General features: G+C 43.5%; 1 protein-coding gene across 5 annotated transcripts in view; it reads right to left on the reverse strand.

Annotated features, from left to right (window-relative positions):
• Positions 1-19,661, reverse strand: part of LOC147679996 (zinc metalloproteinase-disintegrin-like VLAIP-B) — a 242,830-nt gene that overhangs the window by 70,775 nt on the left and 152,394 nt on the right. For all 5 annotated transcript variants that reach the window (XR_015300922.1, XM_086943536.1, XM_086943535.1 and 2 more), the window contains exons 13-14: positions 9,444-9,533; positions 3,618-3,813 (exon numbers count right to left, since the gene is read on the reverse strand). Coding sequence is in view for 4 of the 5 variants with exons in the window: in XM_086943536.1 (XP_086799662.1) it covers positions 3,618-3,813; positions 9,444-9,533 (286 nt within the window). In the remaining variant the exon portion in view is untranslated. The remainder of the gene's footprint in view (positions 1-3,617; positions 3,814-9,443; positions 9,534-19,661) is intronic.

Consider the following 19,661-nt stretch of genomic DNA (forward strand, 5'->3'; position numbering starts at 1 on the left):
TGGTACAGATTAGAAAGTTATGTATTTATGAGTCTTTTATTATTTGGATGTTGCTAAAAAAGTCTGCTTGGGTAGAAATAAATTCTAATTATTAAAGTCAACCCTAACCACTGTGTTTTGCTCTGAATACTGAATGTGTGCTTCTCAATTCGAAGCAATCTTAAAAGTATAGATAGCAAGTGAATCCTACACCTTGTAGTCCCCTTAGCCTTTTGTAACATTTTCTATACACTGATTTACACATGTAGGATTCACTGTCTATGTGTGAGGTGTAAAGTGCTCTGACACACTACACTGGTCTGAGAGGTACTATAAAGAAAAGAAAATACATGTGAGAGAGGGGCTATGGAAAGATGTGAGGCACTGTTGGATGGTGATAGTGAGGGGATTATTGAAAAGCCCCAACAGATAGAAAAGGATGGCCTTACTGTGCACCAGGATATGACTGATTTAAAAGTGAATAAAACTGAACATATAATGACAAATGTGTTGTAAAATGCACCATTTTTCCAAATTTTCTTGGGGGATGGAGAACCCCCCCAAACCACCCTTTGTAGTCGTCAGGCTTGCTTCACGCCCTATGCACCGTACAGGGGCTGGTCTGACAAAATGTTAGGCCTGGGTAGAGTTTGAGGGGTTCTGCTATGCAGAACTCCGTGAAGTGCCCAACAAAAATCCACCGTGTTATGCAGAGTTCTGTAAGCGGCTGGGTGTGATACATCGCGCTGACTTTTAGGTTCAGAGTTTGTGCCATGCTGTAAAATCAGCACGATGACACCATGTGCAGTGCAAGAGGGAGCTGCTTCTTTCTGCCGCTTGAGTACATGTTCTACATGAGGGGCAGCTTCCTCAATGCAAGTGGAAGGTTTCTTACACGAGCTGTAGTGACGTGCCATGACTGCAGAGGATGTCAGGAGTAAGATTTTCCTCGCTCGCACTCAGCAGCTTAATGTTGGTGAGCTGCGCGAAAGAAAAATACTCTGTGCCGCTATGCTGAGTTTTTTTTTTTTAACTCCGCACTCTACATGGAGCATCTGGAAGTAAGTTCTTGAAAGTTGGCATATTTCACCATTTCATTGACATGAAGAGTCAGTGAATGGACAGTCTTAAATAAAACCTATAGGCTGTGTTTGGGAGGTCATGCGGCTTTAAGGACTTTTCACTGATAGACTTTTACAACTGTGTTTTGTCAGCAGGAATACAGCTGACCTGCTACTTTGGGGAGGGGGACAGGACTGTGTCATACCACTTCAATAAGTTGAATAGGCCTGTTATCCTTCATGCATTTTCTTTCTGCTTAAAGCTCAATATTTGTATTTGAGGTATTGTAATACATGGTCTACTCCCCCAGTCTGTCTCACTTTTTGTTGCAAATGTTATAACTTTTGAAATCCAGTGAATCAAAAATACTTGTAAAGATGCATTGCACTGCTTTCCTGACCCTGGTTCCATACTAACTAAGGGGGTATGCAGCCCTTTGTGTGGCTGAAGGACACAGCCAATTCAAATTTAAGTGGGGCTGTGTCCAGTTTCTCCCTTCCTTCCATCCTGCTAGTCAATATGATTTCTTGTAAATAAGCAAAGCATAAACTTTTTTTATTAATTTTTCACTGGTTGTATTGGTTTGCATTGTTGTCCACCTATCTTGATTTTACGTACAGCTGTGATCACCTTATGGTTTCGGTTATGTTAAGTTTGGGTCATGAGAAATGGGCTTCTTTAACAATATCTCTGCAATTGATGTAAAAACATTACGTGGATCTTTCTAAATAAATAGTTTTTATCGCTTCTTTTTCCATTGCTTTTTCAATTCACAAAATCTTGGTGAATTCACCTTTTTTCTATACTATCACTACCATCTGTGGTGAATAAATACCTTTTCTAGTTTGTTCTTACTATTCCAACCAAATCTCCTTTGGAATGTTATCAAATGTTGCTGTTTATTAGAAAATCAGTGCTTGTACTATTAATTTGTTTTATGGCCCTGATGCAGCAACAAGTCATGAAACAGGTGTTGGCCTGAACAAATAAATATTTTGTTTTTCATAAATAAACAGTTGAGATCAATTTTCAAATTAATAAACTTTTTCTGTTTTCAGAATAAGAACCACTTGAGATTAAACCCCATAATTATGTTTGCATTACTCCCTGCATGAGAGACCTCAAAAACTGTTTGAGTTTTTGCATTACATACAGGACAGGAGGGTTTAACCCTCTGAATTTTCTTTTGAGGTCAAGTGTCTCACCCATTAGAGAACCTATGTGGCCCTCCCCTTTCTACTTTGCAGCAAACATTCTACCAGTCATTAATTTAAACAATGATTGGAGTTGTCCTATCCTTCTTATTTTTAAGCAAACTCCTTATTTATACGAATTTAGAGGGGGTTGTACCACCATTTTGTTTGGATAAAGAAATGCATCCAATGTTCCTTTTTGGATTGCCGTTGTGTGGTTATTAATTACCATCAACTCCCTTGTGCAACACGGTCAATGCATTTCAAATTCCCCTTATTATGGGTAATGCTCAGGACCAAGACTGGTTTCTAGACTTTTTAAAAGTAGTATTTTTTTAAATTGTAATTTAAAAAAACAGACTTCACCATGAATTTGAATTTTTCATTACATTCTTGAAGACACCAAACATGGGCTAATTACCTTCTCCCTTTCGGAAATTAAAGCTTATTGTAATAAGGTAGCTCCAATGGTATCCCATGGAAGAGGTAGACCTTGCAGTACTAAAAAACGAGTTTTTCACTACCAAGACATGTAAAACTTAAAAGTAGATGTTCAACTTTTTAAAGATATTGAACCTAACCCTCCGGGCTGTCCATGGGTTGCCCTAGGGATGTCTTATTTATTAAAAAGGAAAGTTTGGTCCTGACCATGCAATGGTATCATCATACTCTAGGTTAAAGTTAATTCAGCATGTCATTGAAAGTCAGGAAATAGACACTTATTCACACAAACACAATTACGTTTACACACTCTTTCACTATCATTTAATTGCTCACTGATAAATTCGTCATATCACTCAATGGACACGTGCTTCCATAGTCACCTAGCCATTTATACGCAGTACCTCAACCATTCACTCATTCATGCTACCATTCACCCACTTTCCAAATGAAATGCCTTTAGCTAGTGTACTATCGACTCACACACTATCTCTCTCACTAAGAGCATAATAGCCTCTTACTAATTCTTAGTCATAAATGCGCAAGACGTGAGAATTTGTTGCAATACTACCAGGTAGCTTGTGAAACACAATAATAGGAAAGGTGAAGACAATGGTAACTGTTGATTACACCTGAGATGTAGGAAGGAAAATAGAAATTGTTTATTATCAGTGATATCACCAAGGAGGTTATTGGTAATGTCATCTGCGATGTAATAAGTCATTGTGTGTAACAGCATGGTCTATATATTCAGTTGTCAAGGATCTGCATTTAACCTAACTGGTTCATGGTTTTTGAAAAAGTGAATTGTTACCTAACATCTGCAACCATTTTTCACATTACATCAAAACATTTTGAAAGATCTACAAGTCAAATGTAAATGTTCAGGGCAGTCAATGTGATGGTGGTCAATGGAGTAACATATTGACATTTTCCACATACCTGCTCCCCAGATATCTATACACTGGCTCTTCAGTGTGGGGCAAGTCCCCATGTAGCAGTATCCCTCGCCGTTATTACAAGGGTAGCCATTCACTCTGTAGCGGTCACTTGGGCACTGGGCATTTTGGCCATCACACAAATCAGGCAGGTCACAGTCATCTTTGCCTGGTCTGCACAAAACCCCAGCACTTTTAATCTGTGGAAAGAAAAGAACAGTAAATCTGCTGCACATTTCGAATTCCAAATGTTGTATGTAAATTCCCGATTAGTTTTTTTTAAATTCAGTCTAATGCCTCCTGTTGGCGGATTTAATTTGTTTCTTCCTGTTAGACCTGGCACCTTAGAGTGAGTCTCCCTTCCACTTTTTGCTGATGTGCCTCAGATGTTTTTGCTAGTGTTCGATGCTCAGGGCACTGCGCCACGGCCAATCCGTGCCGCAGTGCAAATGCTCCCTATATAAAGTGTATCCGTAATTGATTTCCATTATTGGCTTATTTGGTTTACTGTCAGACCCCAGTAACATGCACCAGGAGTGCCGGGGCTTGTAGATACAAATGCCGCTAGTGGGCCTGCAGCGCTAGTTGCGCCACCCACCGAAGCGGCCTTATAAAAGATGTCTTGGGTCCGCCATTGCAGACCCTGCGTACAGTATGGTACTGTCACGCTGACTGTGTAAATGCCCACACTTGCCAGTCCCTAAACCTTCCCTAACCTTCATATCAGTCACCCCTTTGGTAGGCCCACGGGCAGGATGCATTGTAAGCGTAAGGTAGGACAAGCCCTGATGTGTGTGGCATGTCCTATATTCACTATTGAAGGGCTGCCTGTTCTCTTAGGCCAAGGTGAGTGGCTGGAACTATTACACGCTATAATCCCGGCCGGCTCCGGGAACACGGTGGCATGTCGAGTTTGGTATGCCTGAACTCAAAATATTAAAATACTTCCTTTAGCAAGGTGTATTTTAATATTCTGTGTTTGCAACTGCTACTTTTAGAAAGTTAGCATTTGCTCGCCTGCCTATTTCAGCCCGCCTCTGCCATGATGTCTATCTGCTGTCTGGGTTTGTGTGAGTGACAGGGCTGGGGAATTCCCGGTGACAGTCGGGGTGACCAGGTGGTGAATAGAGTGCTTACACCAGGATGGGTGGGCGGAGTAGTCCTCGACTCTGAATAGGGTTGTGCTCCACCACCACAATGCTGGCTCCACCTCCTGCGGAGCGTCTGATGTCCCTGCCCTGCACCCTGAAAGAAGACGGCAGCGTCCTGTCAACAGAGTACTCCAAAACCGGGTTAAACCAGGCTCAGGCCCCCTGGCCTGCCAAGACAAAAGAAACCGAGTATAAAAGGTAGGAGCCCTGCTACTAAGAGATTAGATCCAGTTTTGACCACGACGAACCTCTGCCCTACTAGAAGGACCAAGAGAAGCTGGGGTGAAGGAATCCTGCAGTGGTGCCTTGCTGAGGACGGAGAGGAAAAGACCAGAAAGGTCTTTGAATAGTTGTGCCTGAAACTACCTCCAAGGGCTTGATCACGAGCTTGCCCCCTGAACAGAACCCAGGACCATTGGGTTCTATTCTGCCTGTGCCCGTTTGCTGTTGAGCCTTTAGTTCTTATTCCCTCGCCAGAGTTGTTACTCGGGTGCCTTCACTCTCCAAGGTCATGACAGCTCAGAGCCTGGTCGCCCCGGCGCAGAGAGCCCCGCTCAAGCTTGAGTCGCTATCCACTTCAGTGCTGGACAGCCGGCTCTCCTGTCACCTCGCCTGCTACGGAGCACGCTGTGCACCTCTCAGCTTCTCTCGCCAGAAATCTGCATGGAGCGCATCTGATAGCCTCGGACGGACTGTACGTCGTAACGTACCCGACTGTCTCGCTTTGCCCTCCTGCATACCAAGGCCGTGCCACACCTGAAGAAGGTCTTCTGTACTGTGGTACCAAAGGCCCGGTGCAGCACCAGTCTGCCCGAGAACGCGATGCCCCACACAGATCCACAGGTACGAACTGGCGTGCTAAGAAGTAGTACGCACCGCAGGCCTGAACGGCACCTCGCCCCGTGAGCTGCATCAGATCCCGGATCGCCACCATCCTCCACACCGTCCCGCTCACCCGCCTCGCACCTCCAGGGGGCTCCGAGCCGGATAGATCTTTTGGAGAACCGTTGGCCTTGTCCAGGGTCCGCCCTCACCAGTAGCCACGCCTGAAACGCCTCGGACACTAATCACAAGGTACATTGAAACTCTATCCCGAGTTCGCATCGGATCCAGGGTCCGCAACGTTTGTTTTCCCTGTCATCGTACATTGCTAACCAAGAACACTTAAGAACAATTGCCTATTTAAATCTGGGGGCCTTCATTCACTAAACGTTATATGGTCTTGTGATAATTCTGCATATATTTTTACATAAAGTCTACGTATTTTTGATACAATCCTACGACTGGTGACCGTTTGTGGTGGGTCAGTGGGTTTCCTGTATGTGATCATAAATGCTTAACTAACTATCGCCCTGAAGATTAGCCTTGTCTGCTCGCGCCACACTACCTAGAGGGTGAGCAAGGGTTATTTTTAAAGGAGTAGTTCTCTAACCCTCACAAGAGGAGAGGGTCCCCGTTTGTCACAAGTGCATACCTGTCCCAACCAGAGAACCCCCGAGTCTAAGACTTCCTCAAAGAGCACCATTGCTTTGGCATTTGTTTGACCTTGTACTCGGTCAAGAAAGATGGCTAGGGGTAGTGTTGCCTCAATACTTGTGTATTCCTTATTCCCAGGGCAAAACCAAAGGGGGTGATGGACGGAGTGTTGAACATTGCAAGCACTCACCCCTAGTCAACTGATCTGGGTTTAATCCATCGTCATTCTTTAGCTCACGCAGCCACCCCAGTCAGACATGGCCATATGCAAACTAGTCTGACCCTTTGCCTCATGGTAACAGCCCAGCCCGAACTGCCAAGCCAGTTCTTCACTAGACTGTAAACAAGCATCCTTGGACTGGTTTCGGTTTCATTTCCGTCATCAGCCAGGCTATCTTGGATCCAGTGCCAAAATGAGCAAGGGACCTCTATTCCTTATTCCCACTCACATCTGCAAATGATCACTTTTTTTAATTTACTGTTAAAATAGAACTATAAGTAGTGGACAAAATTAAGGCATCAAACTCTATGAAGACAATATATAAAATACAAGTGCAGTATTCCTAATAAAATATTAAAATTATACAAACACGAAAGAAGGGAAGAAAAGGACATATAATGGTTTAAACAACTACTAATTTTAATATATACACACACACAACAGCTAGGATGTAGTATTTGTCCATATAACTTGGTGAAAAACTACTCTCAAAGGTTGAATGCCTGCCGCAGAGATCCTCCCCTTTATTACTTTGTACATAATGAGGTTGTTTTTATTACCAGTCGACAGGTCTATGACCACTTTGTAAAACGTGGTTTAACCAGAGATAAAATTAAGGGGGGAATAGGTCTATAGATATGCTGTAGAAGCACAGAAGTATTGATTCGAAGAGGGAAGTTGGCACAGGTTCCTATCTAAACAGGATATTACAATGGACTACTATTGTCATTAGTAACTTTAGTTTATGAAATGATACGTCATTTCCTATCCTTTGGTGGAGAACTAAGAAAAGGCTGTGTCTTTCGGTCATTGACTCAAAATATACTTTTATGACTATGTGCAATGCAGTCTAAAAGGTATATATACCCGGGAGTGCAAGACAGTCAGAATCATTCCTCAAAAAATGTTTTGACTTCATTTATATCTCTAAATGGTATGGAGTATGCAGATGTGTACCTCTATAATGTACTGAGGTACTGAAATTTCCAAGTACACTAGATTGCACAACTCCATTTTAAAATATGGGTTCCATTTTGTACTGTGCCACCAAATTGTGTTGCCCTCACGTAGGCTCATGAAGGCAGCCTGACGAACAAAGTGACCTGGCCTTCTTGGTTCATGTACACATTAACTAGGTTTCTTCTGACACTGGAGTTAACTATAGTAACTGACCTCGCAAAGCCAATTTCCCTGATCGATCTTTGTCTGAGATTGCTAATCAATGTTCAGGACATCGTTAACTTTTAGTTTCCTTGCACATGCCTTATCTTGTTCATCATCCATTACTGTTTCTTTTTATGTTTCTTCATTACATGGGTTATGCTTTCAATTATAGGTTTGTCCGGCTTTTGGAGGTTGAATTTGGGACATTCTTAATGATTGACTTTTGGGTTGGGATACTGTACATGTAATCATGCCATGCCCTGCAGTGCCATTATAATGTTTTGTCGATATCCTGCTAAAACCCCAAAGGCTACTCACCTGCTGACGCTCCAGATTTTCCAATTGTTTAGGAATGTAATAAAAAGTTAACTGATACAACTCCCTTACATGCCTTGGGCAGGATAAAGAGTATATAATATGTGAAGTGAGACCATTCTAGCAGACTGCCTCATTCAGTTGCTAAGGCTTCTGTGTGACGTAGTGTCACTCATTTGAGTTTAATAAAAATGTTCTTTTATATTTCCAGCTTCTGTGTCAACTTCTTTGTATTAGTGGAACCCCTAAGAAGTGGAGTTTTGATTTCTACAGTACCATGTCACTCAAGCGCCTTCTAACTGACGATGCTCCTGGAAGAAATGACCGATCAGGGGTTTCGTGTAGTACTAGCTACATTACAGCAGTTACATACCAGTTTGGACAAACTTCTCCTTTTCGAGTACAGTAGGATAGATTTGTAAATATTTAATATTGACAAATTACAGCACCACGTCAAGCAGAACATATGATAGGACAGGATTCAGTGGGCATATCTTTGTTGGGTTAAAAGTTAAAGTTTAGATCTAGTGGTAGTTTCTGGACAAAAGTGACCGAGGGGATACACATAAAGGACAACCCGTCTGATGATTTGTTGGGGATGTAAAATATACTTCCTGTACTTTCCAAGTATTTGGACGGAAAGGGTATCGAAATACAGGAGGACCTGAATTCAACCAGCCAGTGGTTTAGTATTGAACACATCTTAGATCAGGCACTTCTATGTTATTTTCAAAGTATTTGTTAGTTGTTTCCATGAGTTGCAATATCAGGGTGGTAAAAAGTTTCACATGCAGGTCTTAAAACAATTTTTGAACTTCTGGTCTTAAAATCCCCCCCAACAAAATCCCAAAAGAGGGGATGCTATTGAACTTCTTAAGCCTTTGACTCCAGGGGTGACACTCTGCTTTGTGTCACAATATACATGATCACAATATGTCCTTCCGAAGGATTGCCTTTCACATCCCTAATCAGTCCTTCATCACAATTTTCCTCTTCAAACTCTCCCAAGCCCTTTTTTGACTAAAGGCTTATATCATCATACATTGCGAACTGTTTTTCTATTTTCATCAAATATTTCAAGAGGTGTGTTGTTTCTTCAAAATGACAGCAAAAAATTCTAGTATGTATGTGTGTTACATATATATTTTAATGCCGTCCACGCCCCGCCACCACTAAACAATGAAAGCTGGCGCAGACTGAACTTAGTGTAATGGTAAGGTAAAAAGTTATTCAAGAAAACCCATTGTTATGAAAGACATTAAAAAATTTAAACATATTCATATATTATTATAGTTAAGTTATATGTTGAGTAATTCTATTTTTTTGTTACTTTTTACATAGACCTGCTAATCATCAGTGGTGCACAGTTTGAAAGCATGCACAGATAGTATAAAGTCAGCAGCCCGTGTGACAAGGGATGGATGGCGCATCAATTAATACTGTATAGGCACTTTTACAACGCCTTTTTCCAAAGGACCACATTTCTCCTTCCTAATATTCTCACCTTGCAATTCTCGCAGCATTCCCCATCTGCACACATGGCCTCGGGCTTAAGTTTGCATGTCGTAGCGTCACAGCAGGGGTTCTGGCATTCCTATTAAGTAAAAAATTAAATAACACTCGTAAGATGTCCAAATATTGTATAGAAGCTGTCTGCACAAGTCTGAGAGAATAACAACCTCCCTGATAGAGGAGTGGATTTTTGAAGACCTTGAGTCATGACATATTCTCTTCACCTTTTCAGAAACGAATAAGTCTCAAATAATCGACCAGAACGTTGTGCACTCACTACAGAGACAAACATTAAAATCCCATAGAAACATTCTCCAAATCCTATTACCAGTTGCGTGTAAATCAGTGTGATCATATTACGACAACTTGTATTGTGAAAAGTGTTAGCTATTGTGGAAAATGTAATCAAGCTAATGTAGATGGATCGCGTAGTTCCCATAATCGTGATGGTGTAGCGCAGCTTAAAGATGATGCAGGAACGTGACATAATGCAGACTCCTACAACCCCTGCCTCGCATGGGGACTTTCAGCCCTTCAGCCCCCCTAAAGCCCGAGGTCAATAAATAGAAGTGAGATATGACACCCTTGAAAGCCCGTCATTACACTTTACAGGGAAAGGGTGCACAATTACGTGATTTGCCATGGTCTAGATGGGCGCAGCCCACATACAAACTTGTGCTGCCACTCTCAAACTGCAGCCCAGACTAGTTTTCATGATATTTAATTTTTCCATTTACTGCCTGGGTCAGGATGGGAAACCATGTGGTGTAGCATTAGGAACAAGCACACGTTTCCCCACCCAGATCAGCCCTCTCATTATTAATAAATATTGGCTATTTAACAGGCTTCTTTTAGGGAATGGGCATTGACATATTTTACACGTGTTGTATTTCAAATCATTTGTCCTTTGGTTGTGTCATGACACAAGAAAAGATTAGGTAAGGTTTGGCTTAGTAATGTTATTTGCTGCATACAAGACTAACTATGAATGATTTCACATAACATGTTTTGGATGTGTGTGTGTGGGCAGGTATGGCTAGTCTCCTGGATGTTCACCAAGCTGGCTCACTTTTGAAGTTTGTGAGACCGGCGGTGGCTGGTGGTCTCCACGAAGGCTTTCCCTGAAGTAAAGTACACATTGCAAGTACTTTCTGACCCATTTTTGCCAGAAGGATCTCGAGCAGTTCTCTATTTTAGGGACTCCGAAGAACACCGACTTATGCGACTGGCAATGTCTTCATGTCTGCCTTTTACTAACACAATCAAACTAATAAATGCAGTCAAGGCATTTTACTTAACTGGTTACTGCATTGGGCAGGGGTGTCTGGCTAAAAAAGAGCAATGCAATTTGTCCATTTTAGGTATGGGAGCAACTGACTAATGCCATCATACAACAGTGCCTGCAGCAGATGGTACATTGGTTCGGAGATACAAAAGGAGGACAGAGATATGAACTGGAACAGAAAAACATACCAGACAATATTGATTAGGCAGGTCAGAAGAAGAAAATGAAAAACACCTGCAGCTGGCATGAAAGAAGAGAAACAGAGGAAATTGATACAGACCAGAATATGGAGTAGAAAAAGGGCCCATGAGAACCAATGATCAATAATTGCCTGTGCTGAAGTATACAAAAAAGTGATGGGTGGAATGCGTGAATTAATCCCAGCCACTGGTGACTATTTGCAGCTGCATCCAAGTCTACTGTTACTTTGCACACCATGCCATCTCGGTTTGGACCCAGTTATAAGCAAATCAGTCTTGACCCTGCTCCAATAGGAACATTCCAGTCCACACTGTCAGGCCAGGTTCTCACTGAATCAGAACACAAGCAACCCAAGACCGGTTTTACCCTTATAAGGGTCATCAATCGGATATAATTTGGTTCCAGTGTCAGTGTGCACTGGACCCACATCTGGGCATACCCGTCCCACTAGGGTCATCACGCTAAAGTATACAAAAAAGGGATGGATGGGATACTTGAATTAAGAATGTCAAAATGTTATCATTGTTTTGAGCCATGATCCGGGGTAGAGAAGTTGGGAGACAGCCACTTAGGATAAACCCTAAACATCAGTCTTCACACAGGGTGGTATACACCCCCCCAACCCCTTCAACTGTGATCCCTAAACTGATCACAAGGGGAGGTGGCAGACACTGGCTAAGAGGCGCTTCTTGCTGAAACTGTGCAATATTTTTAGTGGAAAAAAACGTGTGGAACTCGTTTTCTGGCCCAGAGTAGGTGTCAAAGGTGGGGATAGCAGAGGGCCCCAAATATACATTAAAGGCCCTACCTCACGATTGGTGGTGTGGCTGTACATTAAAAAGTTTGAAGGTCACTGCCCTAAAAGGATTTAGAAATGCTATAAACTAGTGTAGAATGTGAACAGTTCATTTATCCTTCCAATTTCAAAATGATTTATTTTTTGAGGGCAGAAGAACAGATAGAAAAGAAAATTATATGGAACTGTACACACCTATGCAGACAGGAATAAAGAGTTTATGTGGTCCTGTGGAATAAATGGCTCAGTCTGGAATAAAAATCCAGACAATTCGCCTCTAACACAATTCTTTTGAGATGCCTCTGATAGTGGTGGGCAAGCCAGTTTGATTGCACGTAGTCAATGACAATATATTTTTTGACAATGCTTACTAAACATATAGCCAAGAAACCAAATGACATAGGTATGAAAGTGTACGCATCTGAATATAAATTGTTTTGTATAACGTGTTGAAATCACTCGATTTCAAAAACTGGCAAAATGGGTGGCGAGGAGCTTTCCAGAAAGACCCTTTTCTGGATGCCAAAATAAATAAATCATCCTAGATGTCCCTAAACTCAGGCCTTTTGTATACCATACTGAATGTCTCATTCTTGATATCCGTGCAACCCTAGGCCCTTGGTTCTTAAGAAGTACTATGATTGATAGTAATCTGTTCTAGCGATCGTAGAGAGCAACATTGGTGTGCTGAAAATAGAAAGTAGTTAGTTTAGCAGTAGTGAGAATTATGATAAATATACATTCATGCTAAACGTTATGAATGTCACGGAAGTCCCAGGGGGCATTTTAGGGGGGAAGTGAGGATTGGCTGAAGGAAAAGGAAAAGGGTACTGCCCAACAGGAGTGAGAGTATCACCACACAAATACTCAAGGTTATTGGGGTGTCCCCTGCTATGTGTATGCCCTCTGCTCTTTGGTTAAATATTTTTCACTAGTGCAAGTAAGGTGGCTATACGCCGACATTTTAGGATTAGCGAATTAGTCATAGCAATGATAAAGTATATTATAGAAACAGTCATATATTATGAAGACTTCTGAGTTTACGAAGCCATAAAGAGTTTTAGAATATCGTGAAGCAAAAGAAGGTCTAAAATTCACAAAGCTCAGTAAAATAAATTCCATTAACATGGATAGAAGTAGAGTATTATTTACAGCTCTTGATTTTAAGTTGCCCCAACATAGGGCAATGAAGAGGAAGGTACACTTGTAGGTAGCAACTGAGGGCAGAGAAAAGGAGATATAAGGCGATCTAAGTAATATCTATGGTGGAAATAATTAAGCGGCAGGCTGGCTTGCAAAGTGCAAAACTAGATTGTTCATTATTTTGGGAAATGGATTCTCTAGTTGCCAGTGGTTTGTACCCTGTCCAAGTAGGGATCCTCACTCTAGTGATGGTAAGGGGGTCACACAGCTAAGGTAACCCCTGCTCACCCCAGTGGTAGCTTGACACCATCAGTCAGGCTTATCTCAGAGGAAGTGTGTAATGCATTTGTACATACACACACAGTAATACAGTGGAAACACTACACAATGATTCCACACAAGTTTAGAAAATAGACAATATTTATCTGAATAAAATAAGACCAAAATGAAAAAATCCAACAATCACAAGTAAATATGTCACTTTTCAACGGCTAAATCAGTTACGTCTACGGAAATCTATGGATGCGTCACTTTTAACACAAAGTACCTTGGATGCGTCATAATTCTATGAGGAAACCGGCGCAGGGAGGTGAGGCACCAGCAAAGTGTTGCGTCAGTTCCTTACTCCCGGGGGAGGTGATGAGTTGGTTCCTTACTGCTACGTAGGAGAGGGGGTGCGTTTGTTCCTTACTGCTATTCAGGGGATGCATCTGTTTCTTACTGTCAGGGGAGGTGATGCGTGGGTACATTACTGGAAGGAGAGGGGATGCGTCGATCCCCAGACAAGCGGACTCAGTTCCTTACTGCTGCTCAATGCCAATGAAAAAAACTCAGCGCCCAGGAATGATGCGTTGAAAATGCGGATGTGCAATTTCAATTCCACAGCGATGAAGCAGGTGCTGCATCAAAGTTGGAGTGGTGCATTACAGACTTCGTTGGTGTGGTGCTCTAAACTCACACTGCTGCTGCTCTTATGATGCACTAGGATGGAAAGCAGGTGCCTTCAGGGAAAGCCGTAATTGATGCGCTGATCAGGAACCACAATCTAGTGCTATCAGCAGTGATGCATCGAAGTTTGTAGCAATGCATCGATAAAAACATATGCTGGAAGTAGAGGTATGGATTTTCTCCTTCAGTTCACCATATCCTACCTCTAAGGGCCCAGGAACTAGATTTGGCACCACTTGGAAAGTCAGGACTCTATGCAGAAGAGCCCAGGCACTGGTAGGTGAAGCCTTTGATGGCCCTCAGACCTCTTAACATGAGGCTAGCACACCAGCCCTTGGAGAACCGTGGAATCAGGATACAGAAAGCAAAGTCCAGTTCTTTCACTTCCAGAACAGAAGCAGCAAGCTGCAGGCCAGCACATCAAAGCACTAGGCAGAGTGTCAGTCCCTCCAGAGCATCCAGCTCTTCCTCCTGACAGAATGGCCTCAGTCCAGAAGTGTTCTGATTTGAGAGTGCCCGAGTTCCAATACCTGTATCTCTTTCTGCCTTTGCAGGAGGCAAACTTCAAAGGGGAGACCTAATAGTGCACTAGACCCTGCTTTTTCCTAACATGGCTCCAGACACACTACAGGGGGCTGGAAACAGCTTTGTGTGAGGCCAGGCATAGCCCTACTCATGTGTCACTGAAAAAACGTCAAAGCAAACCTGGCAGCAAGAAGGCCTCATGGTTCAACGATGATCTTAAGAAGTCCAAGAAACTCTGCCGCTCCCTTGAAAAGGCCTGGAAAAAAGACCCAACCACTAGCACCAAGGACGCCTTCAAAAACGCCTCCCGCACTCACCACCAACTAATCCGAAAGGCCAAGAAAGCAGCATTCAAGGATCGACTTGACAACAACGCCCACAACAGCAAGGAACTTTTCAACATCGTCAAGGAATTTTCCAATCCCTCGGCCAACTCCAACGACATCACCCCCTCTCAAGCCCTCTGCGACTCCCTAGCCTCATTCTTCCACAACAAGATTGCAGACATCCACAACAGCTTCGACAACCAACCCGGAGACCAACCCACCCAACCATTTGCTGAACATTATCCCCCCGTGAACACCCTCAACGACTGGAACCCAATCTCCACTGAGGACACAATCCGCCTGATGAATTCCATCCACTCAGGATCCCCCACAGACCCATGTCCCCACCACATCTTCAACAAAGCAGACTCCGTCATAGCACCGCACCTCCGAGACGTCATCAACTGCTCCTTCAACTCCGCCACCTTCCCGGAAGACTGGAAACACGCCGAACTCACCGCCCTTCTGAAAAAACCCACAGCGGACCCCACCGAACTCAAAAATTACCGCCCCATTTCGCTTCTTCCATTCCCGGCCAAAGTCATCGAGAAAGCTGTCAACAACCAGCTCGCCGCTTTCCTCGAAGCCAACAAATCCCTCGACTCCTCACAATCTGGCTTCCGAGCAAAACACAGCACTGAGACCGCCCTCATCGCAGCAACAGACGACATTCGAACTCTACTGGACAATGGAGACACAGTCGCCCTCATCCTCCTCGACCTCTCTGCAGCATTCGACACAGTCTGCCACAGCACCCTTTTACAACGCCTCAATAACATCGGAATACAAGGAAAAGCACTTGAATGGATCACCTCGTTCCTCACCGGAAGAACCCAGAGAGTCCGCCTTCCACCATTCAAGTCCGAGGCCACTGAAGTCATCTGTGGAGTACCACAAGGATCCTCACTCAGCCCCACCCTCTTCAACGTATACATGAGCCCCCTCGCGGCCATCGCCCGCCAACACAACCTCAACATCATCTCTTACGCGGATGACACTCAACTAATCCTTTCTCTCACCAACGACCCCAGCACCGCCAAAACTAACCTACACGAAGGAATGAAAGAAGTTGCCGAATGGATGAAACAAAGCCGTCTGAAACTGAACTCAGACAAAACAGAAGTCCTCATCTTAGGTACATCCCCCTCTGCATGGGACGACTCTTGGTGGCCGGAAGCCCTTGGAAAAGCACCCATCCCGACAGACCACGCACGGAACCTAGGCGTCATCCTGGATTCTTCACTCTCAATGAACAGACAAGTCAGCGCCGTCTCCTCATCCTGCTTCAACGTTCTTCGCATGCTCAAAAAAACATTTCGCTGGATCCCCACCGAAACCAGAAAAACAGTCACCCACGCTCTGGTCACGAGCCGACTGGACTACGGAAACACCCTCTACGCAGGTACTACCGCTAAACTCCAGAAGAAACTCCAACGAATCCAAAACGCCTCAGCCAGGATCATATTAGACATCCCACGCAACGAACATATCTCTGGTCACCTGAAAGACCTCCACTGGCTACCCGTCAATAAGAGAATCACTTTCCGACTGCTAACCCACGCACACAAATCACTCTACGACATCGGACCAGAATGCCTCAACTCTCGACTGTCCTTCTACACCCCCCCCCCGCCAACTACGTTCTTCCAGCCAAGCCCTCGCCACTGTACCTCGCATCAATAAGACCACCATGGGAGGCAGATCCTTCTCATACCTGGCTGCCAAAACGTGGAACTCACTCCCCGCTGACCTTCGCCTTACCCAGAACCACCTAGCATTCAGAAAGCAACTTAAAACGTGGATATTCGACAAGTAATCCTCCTCCCCTTCCTAAGCGCCTTGAGACCCTCTGGGTATGTAGTGCGCTATATAAATTATCTGACTTGACTTGACTTGACTACTCGAGTTCAAGTAGGCCCATCAGCCTGGTGATGGCCCATCAGGATATGCAAGCGCACCTCTGCTCCCTTTGTGAGACTGTCTAGAGTGAATGCACAAGAGCCGATCTGTCAGCCTTCCCTGACGTAGATTCTAAAGACAGGCAGAGGCATAGAATCAGGGGCGGCCTGTGAGGGTAAGAGCAATAGGGTGGGGGGAGTCTACAGATGATGGGGCAGGAGAAACTCGGGGAGCGCAAGTTTAGTGCGGTTTCTTATTTCCCCTCGTTGTCATCGGTCGACTCTACCCCCACCCTGCCCCACCACTCTTACCTGCATGGGCCACTCCTACACAGAATGGTTACACATGAAAATGCCCACTTTCTAAAAGTGCCATTTTCAAACACGCAATTTAAAAAAATCTCACCAAAATATGTACTTTTAAATTGTGAGTTCAAAGATCCCAAACTCCAAATATCTATCCACTTTCAATGGGAAGTTACACTTCAAGGAATCCCCATGTTACCCTCTGTGAGAGATAGTGCTTGCAATTGTGAAAAATGAAATTAACAGCATTTCAGTATTACGACATGTAAAACACAAAAGCACATGTCCTACCTTTCAAATACACTGCACCCGGCACATGGGGCTGCCTTGGGTCTACCTTAGGGGAGGCCTACATGTAGTTAAAGGGAAGGTTTGTGCCCAGCAAGTGGGTGCACTTACCAGGTCGAAATAGCAGCTAAAAACTGCAGACTCTGCAGGTGGCAGGTCTGAGAGATGTTTGCAGGACTAATGTGGTTGGCACAATCAGCGCTGCAGGCCCACTAGTAGCATGGGATTTGCAGGCCCTGGGCACAGCTGGTGCACTTTACTAGGGACTTGCTAGTAAATCAAATATGCTAGTCATGGATAAACCAATCACCAATACAATCAACACATGGAGCACATGCGCTTTAGCACTGGCCAGCAGTGGTAAAGTGACCAGTGTCGTAAAACCAAGAACAAACTGATCAGACAAAATAGGAGGAAGAAAGCAAAAAGTTTGGGGATAACCCTGCACAAAAGGCAAGGTCCAACAATTACAAATTGTATTTAAAGGTGCACAGAACAATAGGAGTATGTGCTGTTTAGCAGTGTTGTCTGAGATATGACTGCAAAGTCCTAAAAGGTCAAGCTGTATGTGAGATTATTAATTGATTAAATTTTCTCAACTAATTTAAAAAAGAGAAATGATTGCCAGCTGGGGAAATAATCGGTTTTCAACTTGGGTGGGAGCAAGAGAATTTGTCCCTTGTCTTTTTCCCCCGCTAGGTTTTAGAAGAATGGGGGCATTTTACCACTGGTTATTAAACATGACCAGCACTTGCAATATGGCAGCAGAAGTAGTTTCTGGTCACGGCAGTAAGACTAGATAACAAAGCTGTACTTTTTCACCTCTCATTACCTTTTACAAAAGGTTCTCATCCGGCATGACATTCTTCATCAGCTAAGTATATGTGGTGTAAATGAACCATCATGTAGATTTACTAGAGTTGACAAAGTGTCTGTGCTGGACTAGTGCCCTTTCAGGGTGCTGTACACCTGTCTTACTTCCATTAAACGAATTAGAGTAACACACCTGAAATCAACAATCGAGATAAATAAATCCATGGCGGGAGACAGTGTGCACATTGATCTGAAGTGAAGGGAGTCACTCCATTTCTCTGCTGTTTGAATGTATTCAACATGGTAACACTTTCTCTCTTAAAGTTCCGTGAAAGTGATAATGAACGTTGCCTGCAGGTGTCATGAACCCAGCCACAGTGTTGCATTCTTAAAACTCGGCGCTTCCTGTCCTCGTGAATGTCTGGGTTCAGGTCCTGAAACATTGGAGAAGCAGGCAGGAAATGCACCAGTAGGCCTGAGTCTGGCGCAATGCATCATGGTGCCTGGTTGTCCGAGAGGAGGTGGAACAATGAGGTTTTAAATGAAAGAAAGCGATTGCAGAGCAAAGCAAAAGTGCAGTTCGCAGAAAAAAAGCGGATAACCCTAAGAACTGAACTGGGACTCACGCTGGGCAAAGGAGAGCTCAGAGAGCATGTCTGGGCTGCTTCCAAATACCGGCGCGCCCGTCATCAACATTCCTGGTGTCTGACCGATTAGCATCATCTTTCCTCTTTAAACAACGCAGCAGTGTTAAGAATACATTTAAAGAAAGAACCAGTTTGTGTCAGGTTTGGGTGCGTGGGGGTTGGGAATATTTTACAGAAAAAGCACCATCATTCTTACATTTCGCACTCTTGATTTTTACTGGTCAATTTTATACTGAATAAGAGTTGAAAAAGGTCAAGAAAGATTACTGATCCTGTCAAACAAACCAAGACCATAATATTATGGTTCCGTGAAGCGATCTGGGAGGCAACATTGGTAGATTACAATTAGTTGCGAGTCACTGAGAGGACCAGATTTGGATCCCGACGCTGATTTGACTGATGTGTACAAGAAAAAAAAAAAACACCTGAAACCGGAAACTGCAGCAACTAACATGAAAACTATGTAAAATAAGAAGGAAAGGCACTGTCAAAGCAGAAGCCTAAACACAGCTTTTAAGAGAAAAAAAATGTTTAGAAAAAAGTGTGTAAACACTTACACATGGAGTTAAAAACGTGCATGCATTTTCGAGGGCTAGATTTAATAGTGGATAGTGCCTTTGCAGACCATGTAGGGAAAGCTAAATTACTCATTGCCAACAGAAGCAAAACATCTGCAAAAATAACAACTACCAATGCGTGTATGGTTGATGCCCACAGCTATGGGGAAAGGTTGGTATTTTATTCAAAACTGCTTCTTCTTCGGTTCGTTTTAACATTAATTTACAGCAGAATGGGCCAGTTACAATTCGGTTTCAAGATGAAAACAGAAAGCACTTGCAAAACCAATATGCCTGGCTCCAATATGGTAACACATAAAAAGAGAGGCATGCACAAACACTCAATGATTATTTGTGCCATGTCTCTGTGCAACCGGCTTCTTTTTATGCCCTCTTAATTTCCTCGAGCTAGCGGTGCTGCATGGAACCAGCACCACAAGTAAAAAAAAAAAAAAAATTAAAAAACATAGCTGTACC

This window comes from Lissotriton vulgaris, chromosome 11 (genome assembly GCF_964263255.1).
Source record: "Lissotriton vulgaris chromosome 11, aLisVul1.2, whole genome shotgun sequence".
In the NCBI taxonomy this organism is placed as follows: domain Eukaryota; kingdom Metazoa; phylum Chordata; class Amphibia; order Caudata; family Salamandridae; genus Lissotriton; species Lissotriton vulgaris.